This window comes from Thunnus albacares, chromosome 22 (assembly GCF_914725855.1).
Source record: "Thunnus albacares chromosome 22, fThuAlb1.1, whole genome shotgun sequence".
Taxonomy (NCBI): domain Eukaryota; kingdom Metazoa; phylum Chordata; class Actinopteri; order Scombriformes; family Scombridae; genus Thunnus; species Thunnus albacares.
The window spans coordinates 5065254-5085493 of record NC_058127.1 but is presented as its reverse complement, the minus strand read 5'-3'; the positions used below and the strand labels follow the sequence as shown (position 1 = coordinate 5085493).

The following is a 20240-nucleotide window of genomic DNA, read 5'->3' as shown; positions in this document are numbered from 1 at the left end:
CTATAAACTAAAAGTGGGATTGTTTCGACAGTAAATTGTGCTGTAGGAAGCGATTTAATCCTTTTTTGTGGAGTTTTAGTCAGCACCATCACACCTGCAGCAAACACTGTCACTACTGCCAGCTACAGCAACTAGGAAGCTAATCCACTCATAATGGGCAAGTGTCAATCATTTTTAATTGCTTAATCCATCCATCCATTTTCTGTTGCTTATCTGGGTCACATTAATTGAATTAATTATATCATTATGAATTATTGTTATATGCTGCTGGGAAGAATAAAGAAGGAATAAATAACTATAAGCCATATTCTGGTTTTCCATCATACTTGCCAGTATGATTATAGGAAAAAGGTATTAGCTTTAATTCTTTGTGTTATTAAAAAGGTCTTAAAAAGTCTTAAATTTAATTTAGAGAACCTGCAGAAACTCTGTATGCTATGTGCAGGAGGACCAGGCGGAACCATATTCTTCTTCTGTGGTTTCATTGTAAAGGACAAAGGTGAGACTGACCTGTGGGAAGTGGAGATGGCCTGTTGGGCATCCCAGAGGTAGTGGAGGTAATTTACATCCATCATAAAGTCCGAACCACGACAGTAACCAACACTGTCTGACAATGAAAGATCTGAAAAAGAGAGTTAAAGTTAGTAGACTTTACACACGTTAAAGAGGATTCACTTGATCAATCAACAGAAAATTAATCGCAATGTTTTAATAACCGATTATTCGTTTTGTGTACAGAAAAAATGTCCACATTTTCTGGTTCCAGCTTCTTAAATGTGAATATTTTCTGGTTTCTTTAGTCCTCTATGACAGTAAACTGAATATCTTTTGGTTGTGGACTGTTGGGCTGGACAAAACAAGGTCATTGTTTTCATTTCAACATTTTTCACCATTTTCAACTTATCAATCAATCAAAATAATCAACAGATTAATCAATAATGAAAATAATTGTTAGTTGCAGCCCTGGTTGTACTGACCTGCTCCTTTGGGCCAGTGGATGTGCTCAGAGTGTGTGTTTGTGTTCAGGAGGTACACGGGGCACCAGGAGGGCATGAGGAGCAGGAAGGAGGAGGCACTAGAGGAATAACAATCTCTCTGTTTTAGGCAGGAGCGCTGCCTCCTGCTCAGGTGGCTGCAGGGAATCAGATACCTGAAAACACACAGACACACACGCTGCTCAGGGAAGGAACGTCGCTTTCATAATTAATAATTGTCCACATACTGAGATTCTGGAAAGATTTGGAAAACTACTTGAAGGAGAAACTCAGTGTCAATATCTATATTTATACCAGAAAATTCTGTGACAGTTTCTATCACCCTGACCTTGGTGCTAAATATGTGGCCTTTGCCTGTAATTCTGAGCATTAGCTGACATGACTGCACCACCTATTTTCATATCATTTCCTGTGAACAGTGATGAATTTATTTTGTATAACATGAACTCAATGCTGCTGCTTTTTCTGTATTTTGTTGCGTTCTTGCAGGTTAGGTTAGGCTTAGATAAAATGTTTTGGTTTAATGTTAGCATCAGCTATATTGGTAGGGTTTCTGTCATGGTTTTGCTTGGTTTTATCTATATGTCCTGTTGAAATATGAATCTCTGGTGAGATCAAGCAGACCAAGAACCATCGACAACCAGTTCATCCTGGACTGTCCTGATAAACCACCACCAGGCACTCAGAGCAGATTAAACAAAATCTAGTAGAGTTAGTATATTACATGCAAAAGACAATTTGACCTCTGACTCTGTCAGACTGACCTGAACACCAGCTGTAACATGACGTCTTCACAGAAGAGACCAATCAGAGTCCTGAACAGAGCCAGCGACACCGTACCCAGCTGATACACACACAAAAGGGGAAATCTTCTTTTGATTCATAGATCATCAAACAGCAGATTGTAGAAGTGTGTGTGTGTGTGTGTGTGTGTGTGTGTGTGTGTTACCTGGAAAGGTGTGTTGACCCTGCTGACCAGTGTGTCCAGGATGTGCACGTTGTCGTGTGTGTGCAGCAGGATGAAGGAGAGGAAGGTTTGAAGGAGGGCGGGCTCAGAGATGGAGCGCAGGAACAGATCCAGGTAGGCGGTGGTGGTCATGACCTCCTCCACCGTCAGCTGCACACACACACACACACACACACACACACACACACACACATATGTTCATGTAAGCATGAATGTGATTAAATAAGAAGTTAGTCTGTCTACATACAGGTTCAAATTGTACATAACCTGCATTCAGATCCTCCTGGAATTACATTAAATACTGTACGAGTTTCATATGTGGCCCCTTGTGGTGATAATATGTAAGAGACATGGAAAAAGGACAATAAGACAGAGGTCAATAGAGTTGCGAGGTGGGAGGAGATATTTCAGGCTCCCTTGGTTCCTGCAGTAAAAATCACTTTCATTTTTCCAATTAACAAAATTACGTGACGTCACAGTTTGAGCACTTCTACGGCTTGGATCGCCATGAAACTCTCCAGGTTAAATCATCAGTACAAAAGATGAACATCCGCGTTAGAAAATATCTGGTTCTTTGATAAAAAGTCGAAGGTGCAAGACTGTACATAAAAAATTCAAGGCATCAATTAATATGATCACCAAGGTGCATTTCATCAAGAAACATCCAATCACAAAGCTTAAAATTCTGCTAAAAAAAAGCTAAAGATTATGATGTTGGGAAAACTGGAAACACAATCTGCAGCTTAAATTAATAAAAATTTCGGTTAAATTCTAAGATTAATTCAGCAATTATGGGGCAAGGGTGACTGAGGCTCATGGGTATTGTAGTATTATTAGCCGTCTTCCGTGCAAAAATGACGGATATACATGATTTCTCGGAAACAAAGTTGACATAATTAAAACTTACGGCCATAACTTTAACCTATAGGGTCTTTACATTATCTGGGAGAGTCCTGTGTGTCTGTGTTCAATAATATAGAGGATTTCATTTTAAAAAGTGTTAAATGGGAATACAGAATTGGGAAAAACACTTCCAAAACACCTTCACAACTCTACAGTGACGTGTTTGATACCTTGTGCAGAGCAGGAGCCAGTACAGGAACCAGGAAGCCGTTATAGATGTAACTCAGCAACTGAGACCGGATGGACGGATGAGCAACCTGAGAGAGAGAGAGGCAGAGAGTTTAACACTTTTCTTTTTAATTAGCTGTATCATTATTGCGTGTGCGTGTATGTATGTTACCTTGGTAACAGCACTACAGAAGTCCAGTGAGTGCAGGAAGTGGACGAGAGCTGGAACCTGTTGAGCCGAACAAAAAGGTAAGACTGACATCATCAATCATTCATTCAGTAATTTAGTTAGTTAATCAGTCATTCATGGAGCTGTTCATTCATTCTTTTATTGTTTTCATTCACTCACAAATGTATGTATTCTTTAGACTAGCTAGCAGCGCGGCTGTCGATCCGCCGCTTTGGACCAGATTGAAATATCTCAACAACTATTTGATGGATTCCTATTAAATTTGGCACAGACATCTGTATTGACCCCCTGACTTGTCCTCTAGCGCCACCATGAGGTTGACACTTGTGGTTTTGATTGAAATATCTCGACAACTACAAGATGGATTGGCATGAAATTAGGTTCACACATTCATGAGGATAAATTGTAATAACTTTGGTGATCTCCTGACTTTCCATCTAATGCCATCATCTGGTCAAAGTTTTAATTTGGTTTATGACTAAATATCTGCAAAACTAATGACATTCCCATCAGTCTCAGTTGTACTTTGTGTTTAGCGCCAATAAGCACGTTAAAGTAAGAAAGTAAGATGGTGAACATTATATCTGTTCACACGTAGCTTAAAGCACAGTAGCTTGGCTGTAGACTTGTTACTCATATTGGTTGATTTAGTTCACTCACTCACCAGCTTTTTGCTTCAATCATTCATTTATTTATTCACTCAAATGTTCACACACAAAGATTCCTTTGTTCCCTCTTCTGTCTTTAATTTATTCACTCAATCTCATTCATTCGTTAAGACAGAATTAATTACTCTCATGGATCCATCCATTTGTTTACAAACACAGGTATGAAGCATCCATCCCAACATTTCATTCATTTGGTCATTGTGTTGTCGTCATAGTTACAGTACCTGCTGCCAGTCGGCCTGGTCCAGACAGTGCCAGTCCTCACTGTAAACCTGCAGTCTGGCTGGAAGAGACGAGTACAGACCAGACAGACCTGTGGCCAGCACCTGTGAGCACACACACACACACACACACACACACACACACACACACACACACACACACACACACACACACACACACACACACACACACACAAACACTAGTTTATTAGTATTTATGCAAGCAGAATCACACATACAGTGCATGAATGCAGGAACACACACTGAAACATGCTGGATTGTGGTTTTACTGCATATTATTTGGGTCTTCGTAATTGATTGAACCAATGTTTGTAAGAAATGCAGCACTGAAGTACGATATTAACTCTAATCTTGTGGTCGTCATCTTGAAGAGGAACTCTGTGTCAAATGTCATTCATTGTTTTCATTTCTATTGAGCTCATTTGTTGTAAAGTTGTGTCGAAGTAGTAAAGTAGTATTACTCCATCAAAGGAGTACTATAAGCTGCAATAGGTCAATCAGTATCTACTTTATTTATTATTCAGTTTATAAAATGTTATAAAGTAGTAAAAATCTTTATTCCTTGAAGCCCAACTGAACATATTCAGATGACTTGTTTTGTCTGACCAACAGTCAAAAACACAAAGAAAAGTAGAAAATATTCAAATTTGAGAAGCTGCTACCAGTGAATTTTTGGCATTTTTGTGTTAAAAATTGACCTAAATGATTCTTCAATTATCAAAATGGTTGTCAATTAATTTTCTGTCAATTGATTAATCATCCAATTGCTTCAGTTTGGAGTACTAGCATGTATAGTAGACGTCAACAGCGGCCAAACAACAAACTTTTGCCCCACAGGAGATTAATCCGGCCATGCACATAAACACATCCAGGTTTTTTGTGGAAATTAAATTCCAGCACAGATTAGTTTTTCTTTTACAAGCAGCAGAGATGGAGAGAGAGAGAGAAAGGGCAGAAAGAGTGGAGAAAGATATTGATTAAATCATCAAAAAAAAGCAACATAGTGCAGAAAAGAGTAAAGATTGGACCTATGATTTGGAGAAAAAGGAAAGAAGAGATGAGAGAGGAAGGAGGTGAAAGGAAGGATGAGTGAACAGGGAGGAAAGAGAAGGAAAAGAAAGATAAGAGGAGAAAGTAACATCAACAACATCAACATAAACAACAGCAGCAGCAGCGCCGGCTGTCTCAAGTCTTGTTAACAATCAGGCAGCCGTCCAATCACGTGCAGGCTTACTAATCCGTCTCTGTGTTCGAGCCAATCTCACGCTGATTTACTAATCTGCTCTCTACATAAAGATTGAGGTCAGAGGGTGGTCACATGGGTTTAAATCTGACACACACACACACACACATATGATGACTTTTGGGGACATTACATAGACTTACATTCATTTCCTGGAGACTTAACCTAACCCTAACCTTAACTACTGACACAAAAATCAGCTTTTCCCCAATTTGGGACACGACTTTTGTCCCCAGTTGCACAAGCTGTCCCCAATTAACTGGTCCTAAATCTGAAATTTGTCCCCAAAAGTAGCCTATGACAGACCACAAACACACACACAGAGGTAGCACATGCTTATGTCTTTGCCCACCCTTTCACTTTCACACACACACACACACACACAGTCAAAGTACACACTGGTAGTGATCCGACAACAACTGACAAGTAAACAAACTATGTGCTTCTTCTTTTTCAATAACATTATGTATCCTTTTTGTTTCTGGTATTTTTTAATGTTTTTATATCTTTTTTATTTTTTCTATTTTTAAGGTGTTTTATTTTTACCTCAGTTTTTAAATTGAGTGATAGTTTTGCATTTTTTATTTGTTGTAGTTTTTACTATTTTTCTTGACATTAAGGCTTTTATTACTCGCTGTGTCTCCCCTCTAGACCTGCAACTAACGATTATTTTATTTATTGATTAATCTGCAGATTATTTTCACAATTAATCCTGATAAGGACATTAAAATAGTCAAAAAATGCCCGATATAATTTGTTAAAGCTCATACTGACGTCCTCAAATGTCTTGTTTTGTCTGATCAACAGTCTGAAATCCAAGCTTAAAAGCTTAAAATCATCACATCTAAGAAGCTACAACCAGCATTTTTTTTTTTTTTGTATTTTCCCGTTAAAAAACAAGTAGTCGATTATAAAACAGTTCCAGATTAATTTTCTGTCAATCAATTAATCGACTAGTCATTGCAGCTCTACTCCTCTCTGTTTCCTCATCTTCTCTAATTCTTTCATAGCTTTCTACATCTTGTGTTTACTCTGTAGTGTCCTCATCTAACACTTTCCCTTTTATACATTTGCCAGTCACTTCATAATACTTTTCCTCCCCCCTCCTCCATTTTTAACTCCACTGTATCTCTCTCTCTGTCTGCCTGTCACACAAACACAAACACTCCCAGAGGAAGAGTATGAGCTCATTAGTTAATTACATAACTTGTGATAATGAGATTACAATGCTGAGGGGAGATGAATGGAAAAGCTACAGATTCCACTCATTTAAACAGCCATCTCATTCATAAAAATAAAAAAATCAGTAAGGGGATCAAGGACTGCGTTCTTAACAGGCGTTTTTATCCTGTTAAACCGATAATATGATATGATATGATATGATATGATATGATATGATATGATATGATATGATATGATATGATATGATATGATATGTTTCATTTATGGATCACAGACATAGAAATAAATTCAAGGGATAACATGTCAAAGTGAAAACACTTATTTCCAACATAATATTAAGATGTTAAAAGACAAACACTGGACATACAACATAAAACTAACCAATAAAAGCCTGAAACTCAAAATGAAATCACCACAAATTAAATACAAAGTAAAAATAATCATAATAATAGCATAGAAATACCTAAGTACAACAAGGACAATTTGTTTTTTTGAGAATTTACTGTTTCTCAAATACCCTTAAATAATATTCTTCTATATTACTTCAAAAATCGTACATTTCAAGCCAAAAATGGCTCTTTGTGAAGTCTACAGTTTTTTTGGCCTCAACACCTGGTGTATCAGTGCTCACTGATATTTTACTCACTGATATTTTGGAGACTTTAATGATTTTTCCATCTCGCACACACTCAAAACACATGAAAGCCTTTTTTTTTTTTATTTCTCTGCCTGCAGACAGAAAGTATGTAGAGATTAACCTAGTTTAGCTTCGGCTAATGGAGGTCTATGAGGGATAAACTAGCAGATGTGTTTGTGAAATATACCTTCAGATTCCTCACAGATGTATGGCTGCATCACATATAAAACTGGACTGCTGTAGTAAAACAGCAGAAAGTCATGCATGTAATTTTTTACTGTAATTTCCTCGTCTCCTCACTTTATTCAAGACAGTTTTTTTGGATGCTATTTATGTTTGTGAATGTAGAATTTAGTGGTTAGTTTTTTATTTATTTTTGCCCGGCTTCATTTGCATATAGTAGATGGTATTATATAGATGTTTTATTGTTTTTTATTGATTGTTTGCAACCTTTGATTTGTAATTATCTTCAAGGTTTGTTTAATGCAATTTACATGAAGTTCATGTATGAAAGATGCTATTTAAATTAAAGGTATTATATTATTATTGTTCAAGGTTTTTTTAGATTATGTATATATGCATATGTGCTGCGACATTTGAATGCCCCTGCATGTTAATCTTATCTTAATTTACATTAAAAATCTGGTTCCTTTCATTGTAGCAAAAACAGTAGTTTTCAATGAAGATACAACAAGGATTTATTTTCAATTTTAGGAAACATTTAGGAAAAAAAATTAAGGCTTAATTGAGGCTGAATTACCAACCAGGCAAAGCAGGCAACTGCACCAAGGATGCACACACTCTAGAGTTGACTGAATTAATTGCTAATTTAGTTGGAAGTACTCTATGCACCACTAAAGCATGTTATAATCTGAAATTATAGGGGCCTTAATGCAAGACCTGTATTATTACTGTACCTAATCTTCACACCCCTTTCTGTAGAGGAACCCTGAGTTAAAATATTTAAAATACTTTCAATATTTCAGTTTATATTGTGCTTTCATGGTGCATATTCTTAAATTAATTTGTGCTTAATCAAGTAACCACAAACCTGATTACCCTAAAGGATAAATCTGGCCCTCTAGTTGCAGCAAACTTTATGTTTATGTATATATCTTCCTGTCATTGTTTTTAATGAAATCTGGAAGCAGCAGCAGAAAAAAGCAGAATGCAACAGTAAGAGAGCAGGAGGCATATCTCAGCATTTCAAGTCTACTGAGTCAACCTGATCCTTGAAGTTCCTCAGAGTTACAGACGCTCAGGCAGACATGAGATGACCATGAAACTTGTGACAATGAGCAGAGACGTCATTTGTCTCCTCGGCTGTCGTGGAATGATGAGCCATCAAGGTTTAGTGATGACGGAGCTACACTATCTGTCCTGAATGTGAATCAACACTGTAAAACAGATCAACGTGTTCCTCATTCTAGAGAGATGTTGGGTTTTGGTAGGCTGAAATGTACCGGTGGTTGATGTTTGTTTGTGTGTTTGCACTTACAGGACAGAAGTATGTGTTCTGGGCAATGTGCTGGGCGACTCGAGGCTCCGACGCCGACAGAGACATGATGAGCAGCAGAGCATCTCTGGCCTGCTGACCGACTGACCCCTGTCTGAGATAGAGAGATAATAAAGATGAGACTTTTTGCTACACTCATATTCATGTTTTGAACATACTTTACCAATATGGCTCTGTCTGTATGTGTGATATACCCTAAATGTGTGCAGTATTGGGCCAGTTACTTGGAAAATACAATTAATTACTCTTTAAATAAAGTAATTACATTGTTTTTCCTGTTACTCGCACATTCTCTGTTAATTTGTGTTTCCCCTTACCATAACCTGACCCCAATCTGTTACCTAACCCCAACCAGTCATCCTCTGAGATGCTTATGATGTGTTCACATCATGTCAGAGGGGATCAGAAAGATTCCCTTCTTATGGACTTGTGAGTGTTCAGGACATCTGACAACTCAGGAAGGTTGTATGAAAGGGGTTTAAAGGGATTGTATGAGGATTTACTGACAAAATTACATTATATCCATTAAATTTGGGTTCAATTAAATTGAACAGCTGACTTTGGCTGACGAGAGGCGACCATGTCTGCTTGGTTTTCATATACTTTTTTATTATGAAGCAATCTTTTATAAAAATCCCAGTTTCCCAGTCGTAATTAGGACTTGGAGGTTGATGTGAACACTCACTGCAGAGGCAACAATGAACCCATTCTGCACCCAAAACCTACATCTGCTTACGTCTTTGGTGTGTATATACTGTACCTACCTGTGTGTGTACGGTATGAGCAGGGAGAAGAGCAGGAAGTTGGCTGCTCCCTGGTCCTCGCTGGTGTGGAAGAACAGTTCCAGCACTGAGGGATCTTTGACCAGAGCCACACACAGCTGGTTCAACAGGAGGACCAGTTCAGCCTCCACAACACCGCCGCTGTCTGCAGGAGGGACGAAGGTGATTAATTAACCAGTTCACAAGTTCTTCCTCAAGCACATGAAACCAGCATCACCCAGTTTTCTAGTGAACCACTTCAAATTAATGACATGTCATTAGATGGCTAAAGAAACTCCAGAAACCAGAGTCAGAGTTTTATTAAGATTAAAAAGAGATGTAAGCAAAGATGCACTCCAGTCTCAATTAATTTACTTTGTTACTTGTACTAAATGTTACAAAAACACTGAAATGTCATTTCATCACTTACACTTTAACTGATATGTCAACCACTAAAAACTCTGGAAAAGCAGGTTCAATCAGAGACAGAAGGTAGATCATGACTTAATTTTCACAAAGCAAAAGAAGTATTTCTAAAGTGAGACCATATCTGGCACTGATCTGATGCAAATAAATTGATTTATGCCCTCGTCTTTTCTCATCTGGACTATTGCAATGCTCTTTTTAACTGGACTTCCCAAGAAATCAACAAACAGGCCTCAGCTGGCCAGAGTTTTAACCAAAACAAGTAAAAGAGAGCACATCACACCCATTTTAGCATCTTTACACTGACTTTCTGTCACTTTTAGAAATGATTTTTAAAATTTTACTACCAGTTTGCAGCCCTTGAATGGTTTAGCAGCACCACATTTGGTTAACTGTCTCTCTCTATACACACCCACACGCTTAGCTCATTAAATACTACGACGCTAAATATACCGACAGTCTGGACAAGACTGGAGAGGCAGCTTTCTCTTATTATGGACTAAAGCTATATGTGAATTCCTTTAATCTCATACCAGTCACCCTTATTTTTATACACAAGCCCAAAAATAGTGTACCCAAAATAACGAGGTTACTGTTCATAACCCCGGTCTCATTTAACTCTTTAAATTTTACAACCAAAAGTCAGAACGAGTAAAAGTGATCCTGAACCAAAGTTACAGATAGGTAGGACAGTGTCGTTTAACAGGTTTAGAAACATTTCAAGACCTTTTAAATCTTGCTTTTAAGGAGATTGTTTACATTATTATTGCCATGCCTATTGTATTGAACTCAGTTTTATTGTATGTTATTGTTAAAGTGCCTTAAATGTTTTGTTAAGGCAAATTATGTGAAGTACCTTGAGCTGCATTTCATGTATGAAAGGTTCTGTATAAATAAAGTTCTTTATTATTATTATTATTATTATTATAGCACAAATTTAAACTTACACCCAAACTGACTCTGCAACTTGTTTAAGTGTCAACTTACTGTCGCTCCAATACAATATTGCACATTTTAAAACATTTATTTTTCACTTTAAATGAGCATGTTTAAATGTTTTTTTAAACATGTAACTTATTAAATTATTAAATTAAGTACTTGTAGTTGAAACACAAATAAACTAACAAAATTGGCATGCCAAATGTAAAATATCAGAAGTGAGAAATATTGCTTACAGTTTTAGAAAGTTTCATTTTTGAATTTAGCATGAACAGTATGCTTCTTTTGAGAATCCCGTTTAACACTGAGAAAACCTCTACTGCACTGAGAGGGCTTTTAGTTTTTAGAGCAGCAGTAAGTATAGATATAACCATTTCTACATGAACTTACCAGCTCCAGCTCCGGCGCAGGAGGCCAGCAGCATCATGAGCGGCCGTAGAACAGGTTTATGGTGCAGCAGAGGCTGTCTGGCCTGAGACAGAAGCATCTGGTACATCCTGAGCTGCTCCAGCTTCATGTCCTCAGTAAACTGTCTCCTCAGGCTCCACAGAAACAGCCTCTCCATCACGCCCTCCAGAACCACAAACTCCAGGATGGGACCCATCGCTCCTCCTGAGATCAGGCAAATATGATGACCATAATAGCTAATGACACTAAAGTAGATTTAGACACACGCTGCAGCTGCTTCAAAGATGCATAAACGTGAAAAGTGTTGAGCTGCTGTATTCAGCATTGTAACAAATTTTTATTGTGACCTTTTCATACTGACCATTAGAAGATCCCTTCATAATGCACTTACAATGGAAGTGATGGAGGCCAAAATCCACAGTGTGTCCACACAGTCATTTAAAATCTGGATATCTGACACATTTACAGTCTTTTTAGCATCAAATTCCCTCCTTGTGTTTCCTCAGACAGTGTTTCCCTGTTGAGCTGCGGTGGAAGTATAGTAATAGTTTATCTCACCTTGCCCAGCTTCTTCCTCCATCAGCAGGAAGAGCATGTGTTCCACATAGTTCTGGACGGCACTGGCCTCATCAGCTGGGATCGGACCAAGACGTGATGTTCCTGAGCCGCCATTGCTGCTACTAGTATGACTGGAGAGGAAACTCAACGCACCGCTACGACCGGGCTCGTGTTTCTCCAGGATCTTGACCACCTGGAGACAGACATTAGAGACACTGAACCAGACCTCTAGTGGCCTCTACTCTGAATGTTGTTTTTATTTTTAAACCTGCAACAACTGATTTTTTTGGCCACTGGGGGCAGCAGGAACAAGTGAACACAACACTGACATATCATTAACTTTTAAGTTGATATGTTGAACTTGTTAGCAAACATTTACATATTTCCACATCCAGCAGTTATGGAGCAACATTATCGTTCATTTGGAGTCGTGTTTCTGTCCACCTGGTGAATGTAAGTCCAATATTCACTCTCTTTTAGCTCTGTTTTTGCTCTCTACCAACTCCTGAGGGAAATATCTGGCTCTTTAGCTGCTAAATGCTCCACTATGTTCACCAGCTAGTCTACAGCTAACTGTGTCTGTTTGCTGTTTGGTGCTGAGCAGGTAGTGTACAGTGGCTTTTTAGAGTTTTTTCTCTGAAAACAGCTGCCTGCTGCAGCCAAAAACGACGCTATGAGAGCGCTGAGAGTGAACCAGAACAGTTAAGTTGCAGCCAGACAGATAAACAATGAGCTGAAACTCACTATAAAGCTCCGTAAAGACGAGGGGAGCTGCAGAGTCGCTGATAATTCTCTACATTACACACTGTCATTTCATACTTAAAATATTGATTATAGCCAATTTAGGGTAAACAATACCACCATAGCTACACATTAAAGCAAATGTTAAACTGTCTTGCAATTGGCTGCAATTCATCCAATGGCCATCAGGTGCTTAAAAAACTTTGACTATGTTGAAGTGAATGGGAACAACCTCCAATAAATCTCTAGAAATACAGTCAATTAAATGTTTCCTAGAAGAAGTTCCAAATTTAAAAACCTAAATTCAGTCCTAATTTGCGCCTTGGTGGCAATTTTGTAAATTATGTTTTATATCAAGAAGATATTAAAGCTTAAAAAGAGGAAGACATTGTGGGCAATGTGTTCAACTGATGGTGGTCATTGCCTGCTCATCCATCCCATAGACTGTATATTAAAAAATGGACTTGATATACATAATATAAAGAAGCTGCATACAGTACATACAGTACATCACTGTGATAAGAACTACGTATTGTGACAGAAACCATCTTTGGCAAAAATTTATTTGACGTTTACTTTGATTTTTTAGTTTGGCACACGTCCCATCCGCTAACATGGAGGGGGCGGAGTTTATGACCTATACTGCAACCGGCCACCAGGGGGCGACTGAGATATTTTAGCTTCATTTTTTCATTTTGGACTAGATTTACGGTCCATCCCTTTTGCCAAAATTTGGTAAAATATTAATATTAATGTTAAGTTATTAGGTTTTTGTTCATTATGTTTCTAAAAACGGTGGCATTTGGAGTTAGCCTCTTAATTATATTCATAATTAATTTGTAAACAGAAAAGCCTAATTTATCATTAAAGGTAATTTAAGATACAGCAGACATCAGATAGCTGTGGGAGGGGTGAACAAGGGATGAATACATGAATGAAAAAAGACAGAGAGAGAGAGAAGAATGTAATTCACTGTCTGGACTTGTGTTAACCTTTGACCTCAGCTGCTTCAGACAAGGACCGCACACACAATACACTCATACAGACAGACACAGAGTGTGTGTGGGTTTTCTTGGCTGGCGTAGAGAGAGCTTTGTTCTAAATGGATCCTGTGTTTAAGGGCCAAAGTCTGGGCCTACGAAGCACACACACACACAAACACACACATTAACGCACAATCACACACTGTGTTTGCCAACCATTATGAGAAAAATAGGACAGACTGAAATCGAGAGACAGAAAACAGCGATGACAGAACAACGGGGAAGTGAGTTGTTTTTTTTTCAGTAGACACACACACTGACCCACCTGTGCCCAGTGATTCTTGAACACAATCATACAGGTCTCCGGGTCCACCCCTTGCAGTGTGAGGGACTTCCTCCGGTTGCCCTTGACGACCACTGAGGCCATCATTTTGACTGGCGGTCAGGTGGCTATAGCATGTTCCAGCAGCAAGTGTCAAAGTTGGGACCAGGAGGGATACTGGCTGGCTCTCTCAGCCCAGGATCAGGCTCTGTCCCTGGGCTCTGTGAGCAGCTGCTGGCCTGCAGGAGGAGGACAGTTACAGTTCACTATTTCTGCAACATGCTTCCACTTCCAGGAGAACACCAGCATATTTTAGCCCATTCACTACATTATTGACAATTATTGCTAAGTATAGATATATATATGTTGCTGTACATTAGCATGTTTTTAGCTTGATTTCTTTCCTTTCAGGCAGCCGTTGGTTTTAATTCATTTCACTGCGTTTTGAAAATCAGCTTGCAGAGATTTGAGGTTGCAGGAAGGTAATCCATCACAACAAACGTTATTTTTAGCCATGCTAGCAGCGTGACGCTAAGGATTGCAGTGTTGGTCGGTCAGTTAATCACCTGACTAAAATATCTTAACAGCTATTGGATGGATCGCTCTGAAACTTTGCATTTATTGAGGATGAATCCGACTGAATATGGTGATCCTTTGACTTTTCATCTAGCACTATCATCAGGTCAAACTTTAATTTGGCCAATAGTTTATGACCAAACACATGCAAAACTAATGACATTCCCATCAATTTTATTGCGAGCATGCTGATATATATGATAGATAGATTGATAGATAGATATATAAGCTCACATTTAGAGAACTGAATTATCAGTTGCAGTGTTTTCATGAGCTACAGTATCTGGAAAATCCAATCCAGAATCAAACAATAGCCCAATCAAACTTAATGAGGGGTTCATCGCTAATGCATTAAAAAGTTTGCTCTTCTGCAGCCTTAAATCTTTACTTAAGTGAATCTAAAAATGGGGGGAAGTTTCAAAAAAGAGTCTGAGTTCACATCTCAAAAACAGTATAACTTTGAAAATAAAGAAGTAAACGTTTACTGTAATGAATCTGATCTTATCTCAAGCAAGTGTGATGAAATTAACTGCCACAGCAGCTGTCTGGAAGGAAGGAAATATGCTTCAGAAAATTGTCGGTATTCACTTTGTGTTTGAGGTTAATGTCCTAAAACATACAACGCTACACTAAAAACTATAATCTTTTACCTCAAACTCTGTCTATGGTCACTTGTTTCATGTTTGTGGGTTTGTCGTTGTCATGTGGTTTTGTTTCTGCTGCCAGAGAACTGAAATCAAACTAACAAAGCAATGCAGTCCTACAGGGAGTTTATTTCTCCTCTTTATATTTTGTTTATTTGAAAGAACCTCTGAATCTATGAGCAGCATCCTGAACATTTCTGACGCCTGAATGAGGAAAGTGAGGAAATCCTCTCTCGCCGGGGGATCAATACCGACTTAATCAGTCAACGATAAAAGCAGAGAGCTATTTATTCCCTTTCCTTCTCTCTCTGTCCAAAATCTGACAAGAGCCAGGAAGTGACGGTCGTCAGCGGAAACAAGCAAACAGGAAAAATGGGAACTCGTCCGAGTCCCACCCTGGGCGTTCCCGGAAATTCCATGAATTCCCAAGGAGCTCTCCAAGAAATCCCTGAACCTACCTCTGTGCTGCTGCGGCGACATGGACGAGCGAGCCTGTGGGCTGTTGTCCTATCGGGGAGAGAGAGAGAGAGAGTTAGGAAGTGATTGAAAGGTTGTAAACTGTCTGGCTTGATCACACACACACACATACACACACACACACACAGTGGTGGTAGTTTGGGATTAATAATCTCATCTCGTCTCATCTCAGATTACTTCCCTTGCTTTCTCTCTTTTTCACACACACACACACACACACACACACACACACACACACACACACACACACGTTTGTACTTCTATTAGTGAGGACACTCATTGACGTAACACATTCCTTAACCCCTCACCATAACTGAACCTTAACCCAATTCTTTTTATAAACATATATATTTGGGCAGTTTACAAATCCATCTTTTACCATCTGGGACTCTAATCTGTATGTGTGTGTGTGTGTGTGTGTGTGTGTGTGTGTGTGTGTGTGTGTGTGTGTGTGTACCAGGTATTAATCATGTTGTGGGGACATCAATCTCTTTACACAGTCACATTGCAGGGACAAAAAGCAAATCCCCGATAACATAAATCATTCAATTTTAGGGTGAAGACTTGGTTTAAGGTTAAAGCCAGGAAAGGAATGTAAGTCAACTAATGATTATTTTCATTATCTATTAATCTGTTGATTATTTTTTTCAATTAATCAATTAGTTGTTTGGTCCATAAAATGTCAGAAAATGGTGAAAAATAGTCCACAACCCAAAGATATTCAGTTCACTGTCATAGAAGACTAAAGAACCCAGAAAATATTCACATTTAAGAAGCTGAAATTTAAAAGAAAACTTGACTCAAGATTATTAATTGATTATCAAAACTTAATCAATTAGGCTAATTGTTGCAGATCTAAAGTCAATGTGATGTCCTCTGAAGTGATGGAAACACGACTGTTTGTGTGTGTGTGTGTGTGAGAGAGAGAGAGAGAGAGAGAGAGAGAGAGAGAGCGAGGGAAGTAATCTGAGATGAGACAGTGATGTTTAATCCCAAACCACCACCACTGTGTGTGTGTGTGTGTGTGTGTCACATACTGTCCTAGTTTAAGTCAGACAATCACATGCCATCACATAAACCAGGGATTAAACACACACACACACACACACACACACACACACACACACACACACGGGTCGGAGGTGTTCAGATTTTCTGACCTGCTTTTTAATTCACTTTTTCAGGCATTTGGCTGATTGAGATTTAATTATGATGATGACAAACTTCACCTCAGTGTTCAAGGGCACTTCAGCAGGAGACACACAGATATCAAACCTGCAACCTTTCAGAGAAACGTCTCTGTCCAGGTTGATGCTGTCGCTGAAGGAGCTGAATGTGTTTTTTTTTTCAGTGTTTGCACAGTCGGTGCGATCTCATGGATTTTTTTTTTTTTTTTAAGAATAAGACAAACAAACTAAACCTTCAGTCCTGCTTACAGCTGGTTGTTTCTCACAGAAACTGCTTGGTTTGCAGTTTTCAGAAGTCCTAAACCAACAAAATAACTTGTTTTTTTATCAGTGTCTTCCAAAAAAAAGCAATATGAGCTTTTTACTTTTACTTTTTCAGGTTTATGCAGTCAAAAGTACTATTTTAGGGCCTGTATGATAACTACTGGGGGGCTGAACCACATGTTTATTAACATATATTAGGTATATATTTAGAAGTGGAATTAGCAACTGTCCGAATACATACCAACTGCTGAGGGGATTAAACCCCTGATTCATAACAATATATATATGTATATATTTTGAATTATTTGTTTACAATACATCTAAGAAAGGAAGGTTCTGACCTCCACTCACCTAAGGTTTGAGATAGACTGCCCTCATAGTTAAAAGTAGAGCTGCAATGAGTAGTCAATTAATCAATTAGTCAATTGAACAACTATTTTGATAATCGATTAATCATCTTGAGTCATTTTCAAAGAAAAAAAATGTCCAAATTCTCTGATTCCTGCTTCTAAAATGTGAATATTTTCTGGTTTCTTTAGTCTTCTGTGAAAGTAAACTGAATCTCTTTGAGTTGTGGACTGTTAGTCGGGACAAAACAAGACATTTAAAGTTGTATTTTAGACTTTGGGAAACAGTGATCAATATTATTTATTAGTTGCAGTCCTAATATAATGTACATCTATACAAATAACTTATTACACCATACAATAATTATTCCAGCACTCGTTTGCTGATTGTTTACAGAAACAGTTTAACAGTGTTATGTATTTTCATTTACTGGTTTTCACAGTAGTTGTACTGTATGTTTATGTTTAGTTATATTTATTCTGCCTTTTAGTTGTATATCTATGTGTATCCTCCAGTATATTGTTCTTGGAACTGTGTGTAAATACCGTGAGAGCTACTAAACCAGAGTCAACATACTTCAATACTACAATGAAGCTGATTGCAATCATTTTGCTGTTGTAGCTGGTCGAGGTTCAGCTAGTTTTAACTACCTTCTATACAGTTATGTAGTTCAGTCTGGTCTGGTCATATGTTTATGTAATAGCATAATATAGTGGAGTAAAATTGCAATATTTCCCTCTCGGTTGTAGTGAAGTAGAAGTATAAAGAAGCATAAAATGAAAAGTGAAGTACAAGCACCAGTTAAGTATCACTGAACACCACTGGAATTCAGTGTGATATAAGTGTCATGCAGTTGTGAGCAGGGTGTGCGTTCAAAGCTCTGACATCTGTGATCTGAGGTTAAGCTGCTGAGTGACATCGTTTTCGGTGCAAGAGAAGATCAACATTTGCATATTGTTTCTCTTTTGGATTTCAACTAACGATTACTTTGTCAACAAAATGATGTAAATTTAGTGAAAGAAAAATCTCAGAGGCCACAATAATGTCTTCAATTTGCTCGTTTTGCCTGAAATGTTACTGTTTACTATCATTTATCAAAATGATTGCAGGTTATTTTTCTGTCGATCGACTAATTGTCACAGCTCTGAACAGTCTCACTGTTTAACAGCTTAATGCACTTGAACACACCACCACTGTGAGTGCAGGTCAGTCAGGGTCACTGAACTGTGTGTGTGTGTGTGTGTGCCTGTTACACTTCTTAATACATCTTACATCACACACACACACACACACACACACACACACACACACACACACACACACACACACACACACACACACCTCACTGTTGTACCAGCATTACTCAGCAAGACTCACACACACACACCTGATAGAAAGTCACTTAAATAGACTATAATTGACTTTTTGTGAAATTAAACTCAAAATCTGTGATATAACTATGTTTGTCTTCTGTAATGTTCAGCTCTGCTTTATTGTTTATTGTTTAAATGTTTCTATTGTGCTTCTACTGAAATATTACAATGAATAAAGCTGTAAGATCTTGTATTCTACACTCATTTCTATTGAATTTTTGCGCACTTTACTCTTCTGGTTTGTTGTCTTTCTGTAAACACGCTTGTATTTCATATAACTGTTATTCTCCATGTGATAAACTCTGAATTAAACACAAAGACTCCTTTAGACAGACAGCTGGTGATAATATGAACCTGCAGTGAGTTAACTGACAGATCTTACCTCGGCTGTTGAGAGATGAAGGAATGTCAGTCTCTCCCAACTGTTTCTCCTCGCCTCCCCCCCCCCAAAAAAACCAAAAGTAAACTCTGTTACAGTCCAGAAAACTTGTATAAATCTCTTGTGTGAATTGTCTTCTTGTTTTAAACCGGATGATTGTGTTGTTGCAGCCCGTTTCTGGCCGCTGCTCCGTTTCTAAAGCTTTAAGCCGCTCAACCGTCAGTCAGCTCGCTGCTGGCTGCTAGGTAACCCTCTGACCCCGCCCCCTGAGGGGACAGGCCACGCCCCCTCGAATAAAGCGATAATTGCGTGAATTTTTGTTGGTTTTTTTTTGATTATCTGTTTAGTTTTCCAGTGTAAAAAAATAATTATTCATTAATGTAGTAGTGCAGGTTTGCTTTACCAGTAATCAAAACTTTAAATGTGCATGTAATGTTAAGTTATTTCCCAGTATAATGCTGTTGTTCTTATAGTATAGTATTGTTTTATAATATTACATTGTATTATATCATGCTCATTTAATGCATTTGGGAGTGTTTTATTATATAATATTGTCTTATTGTATTGTATTGTATGATATTATGCTCTTTTATTGTACTGAGAATGTTTTATCTTTTGTTGTACAGATGAAAATTAGCCTCTTTTTTTTTTTTAGCTAACTCTGGCATATTTTCAGACATACAATTAGTACGCAATGTCCCTGTCAAATAAATGAATAAACTGAAACTGATTTTGAATCTAAGAACAAGAGAGAAAACATCTTATATATTATAAATCATATGAATTATAGTTTAACATACAGATTGTGTACTTATGTTTTTGAAGCAGTTCAAATCTGAAATGTGAAGTTCTTTACATCGCTGTCGTTCAGCCTGTCTAACCAGGGCTGTCGTTGTTCGGTCGGGTGAAACCATGTATGTGAAATTTGCAGTTGGTTGATGAGGAAGAAGACCTCCAGGACTTTTTTTTAAGGTGGACAGTTTGAACCCCAACCTGACATTTACCTTAATGCTAAAGCCAAGTCTTTACTTTAAAATTTAATATAGTAGAATAGTTCCAATAAAGTGAACATCATGACAGTGTGAACAGATTTTTGTCCCGACAATCTGATAAATACAAGTACACACACACACACACACACAC

The 20240-nt window shown here is 38.0% G+C and overlaps 1 protein-coding gene across 1 annotated transcript in view; it reads right to left on the bottom strand.

Annotated features, from left to right (window-relative positions):
• The window catches only part of LOC122974071 (FHF complex subunit HOOK interacting protein 1A-like), a 28126-nt gene extending 8601 nt beyond the window's left edge, over window positions 1-19525 (bottom strand). Inside the window, exons 1-14 of the mRNA XM_044341926.1 lie at window positions 19101-19525; window positions 15528-15576; window positions 13853-14088; window positions 11804-11996; window positions 11228-11449; window positions 9476-9638; window positions 8694-8805; window positions 4116-4217; window positions 3206-3262; window positions 3036-3122; window positions 1945-2112; window positions 1760-1839; window positions 978-1150; window positions 511-622 (exon numbers count right to left, since the gene is read on the bottom strand). Coding sequence (XP_044197861.1) covers window positions 511-622; window positions 978-1150; window positions 1760-1839; window positions 1945-2112; window positions 3036-3122; window positions 3206-3262; window positions 4116-4217; window positions 8694-8805; window positions 9476-9638; window positions 11228-11449; window positions 11804-11996; window positions 13853-13957 — 1574 coding nt within the window. The 5' untranslated portion in view covers window positions 13958-14088; window positions 15528-15576; window positions 19101-19525. The remainder of the gene's footprint in view (window positions 1-510; window positions 623-977; window positions 1151-1759; window positions 1840-1944; window positions 2113-3035; window positions 3123-3205; window positions 3263-4115; window positions 4218-8693; window positions 8806-9475; window positions 9639-11227; window positions 11450-11803; window positions 11997-13852; window positions 14089-15527; window positions 15577-19100) is intronic.
• Between the last annotated feature and the right edge of the window lie 715 nt (window positions 19526-20240).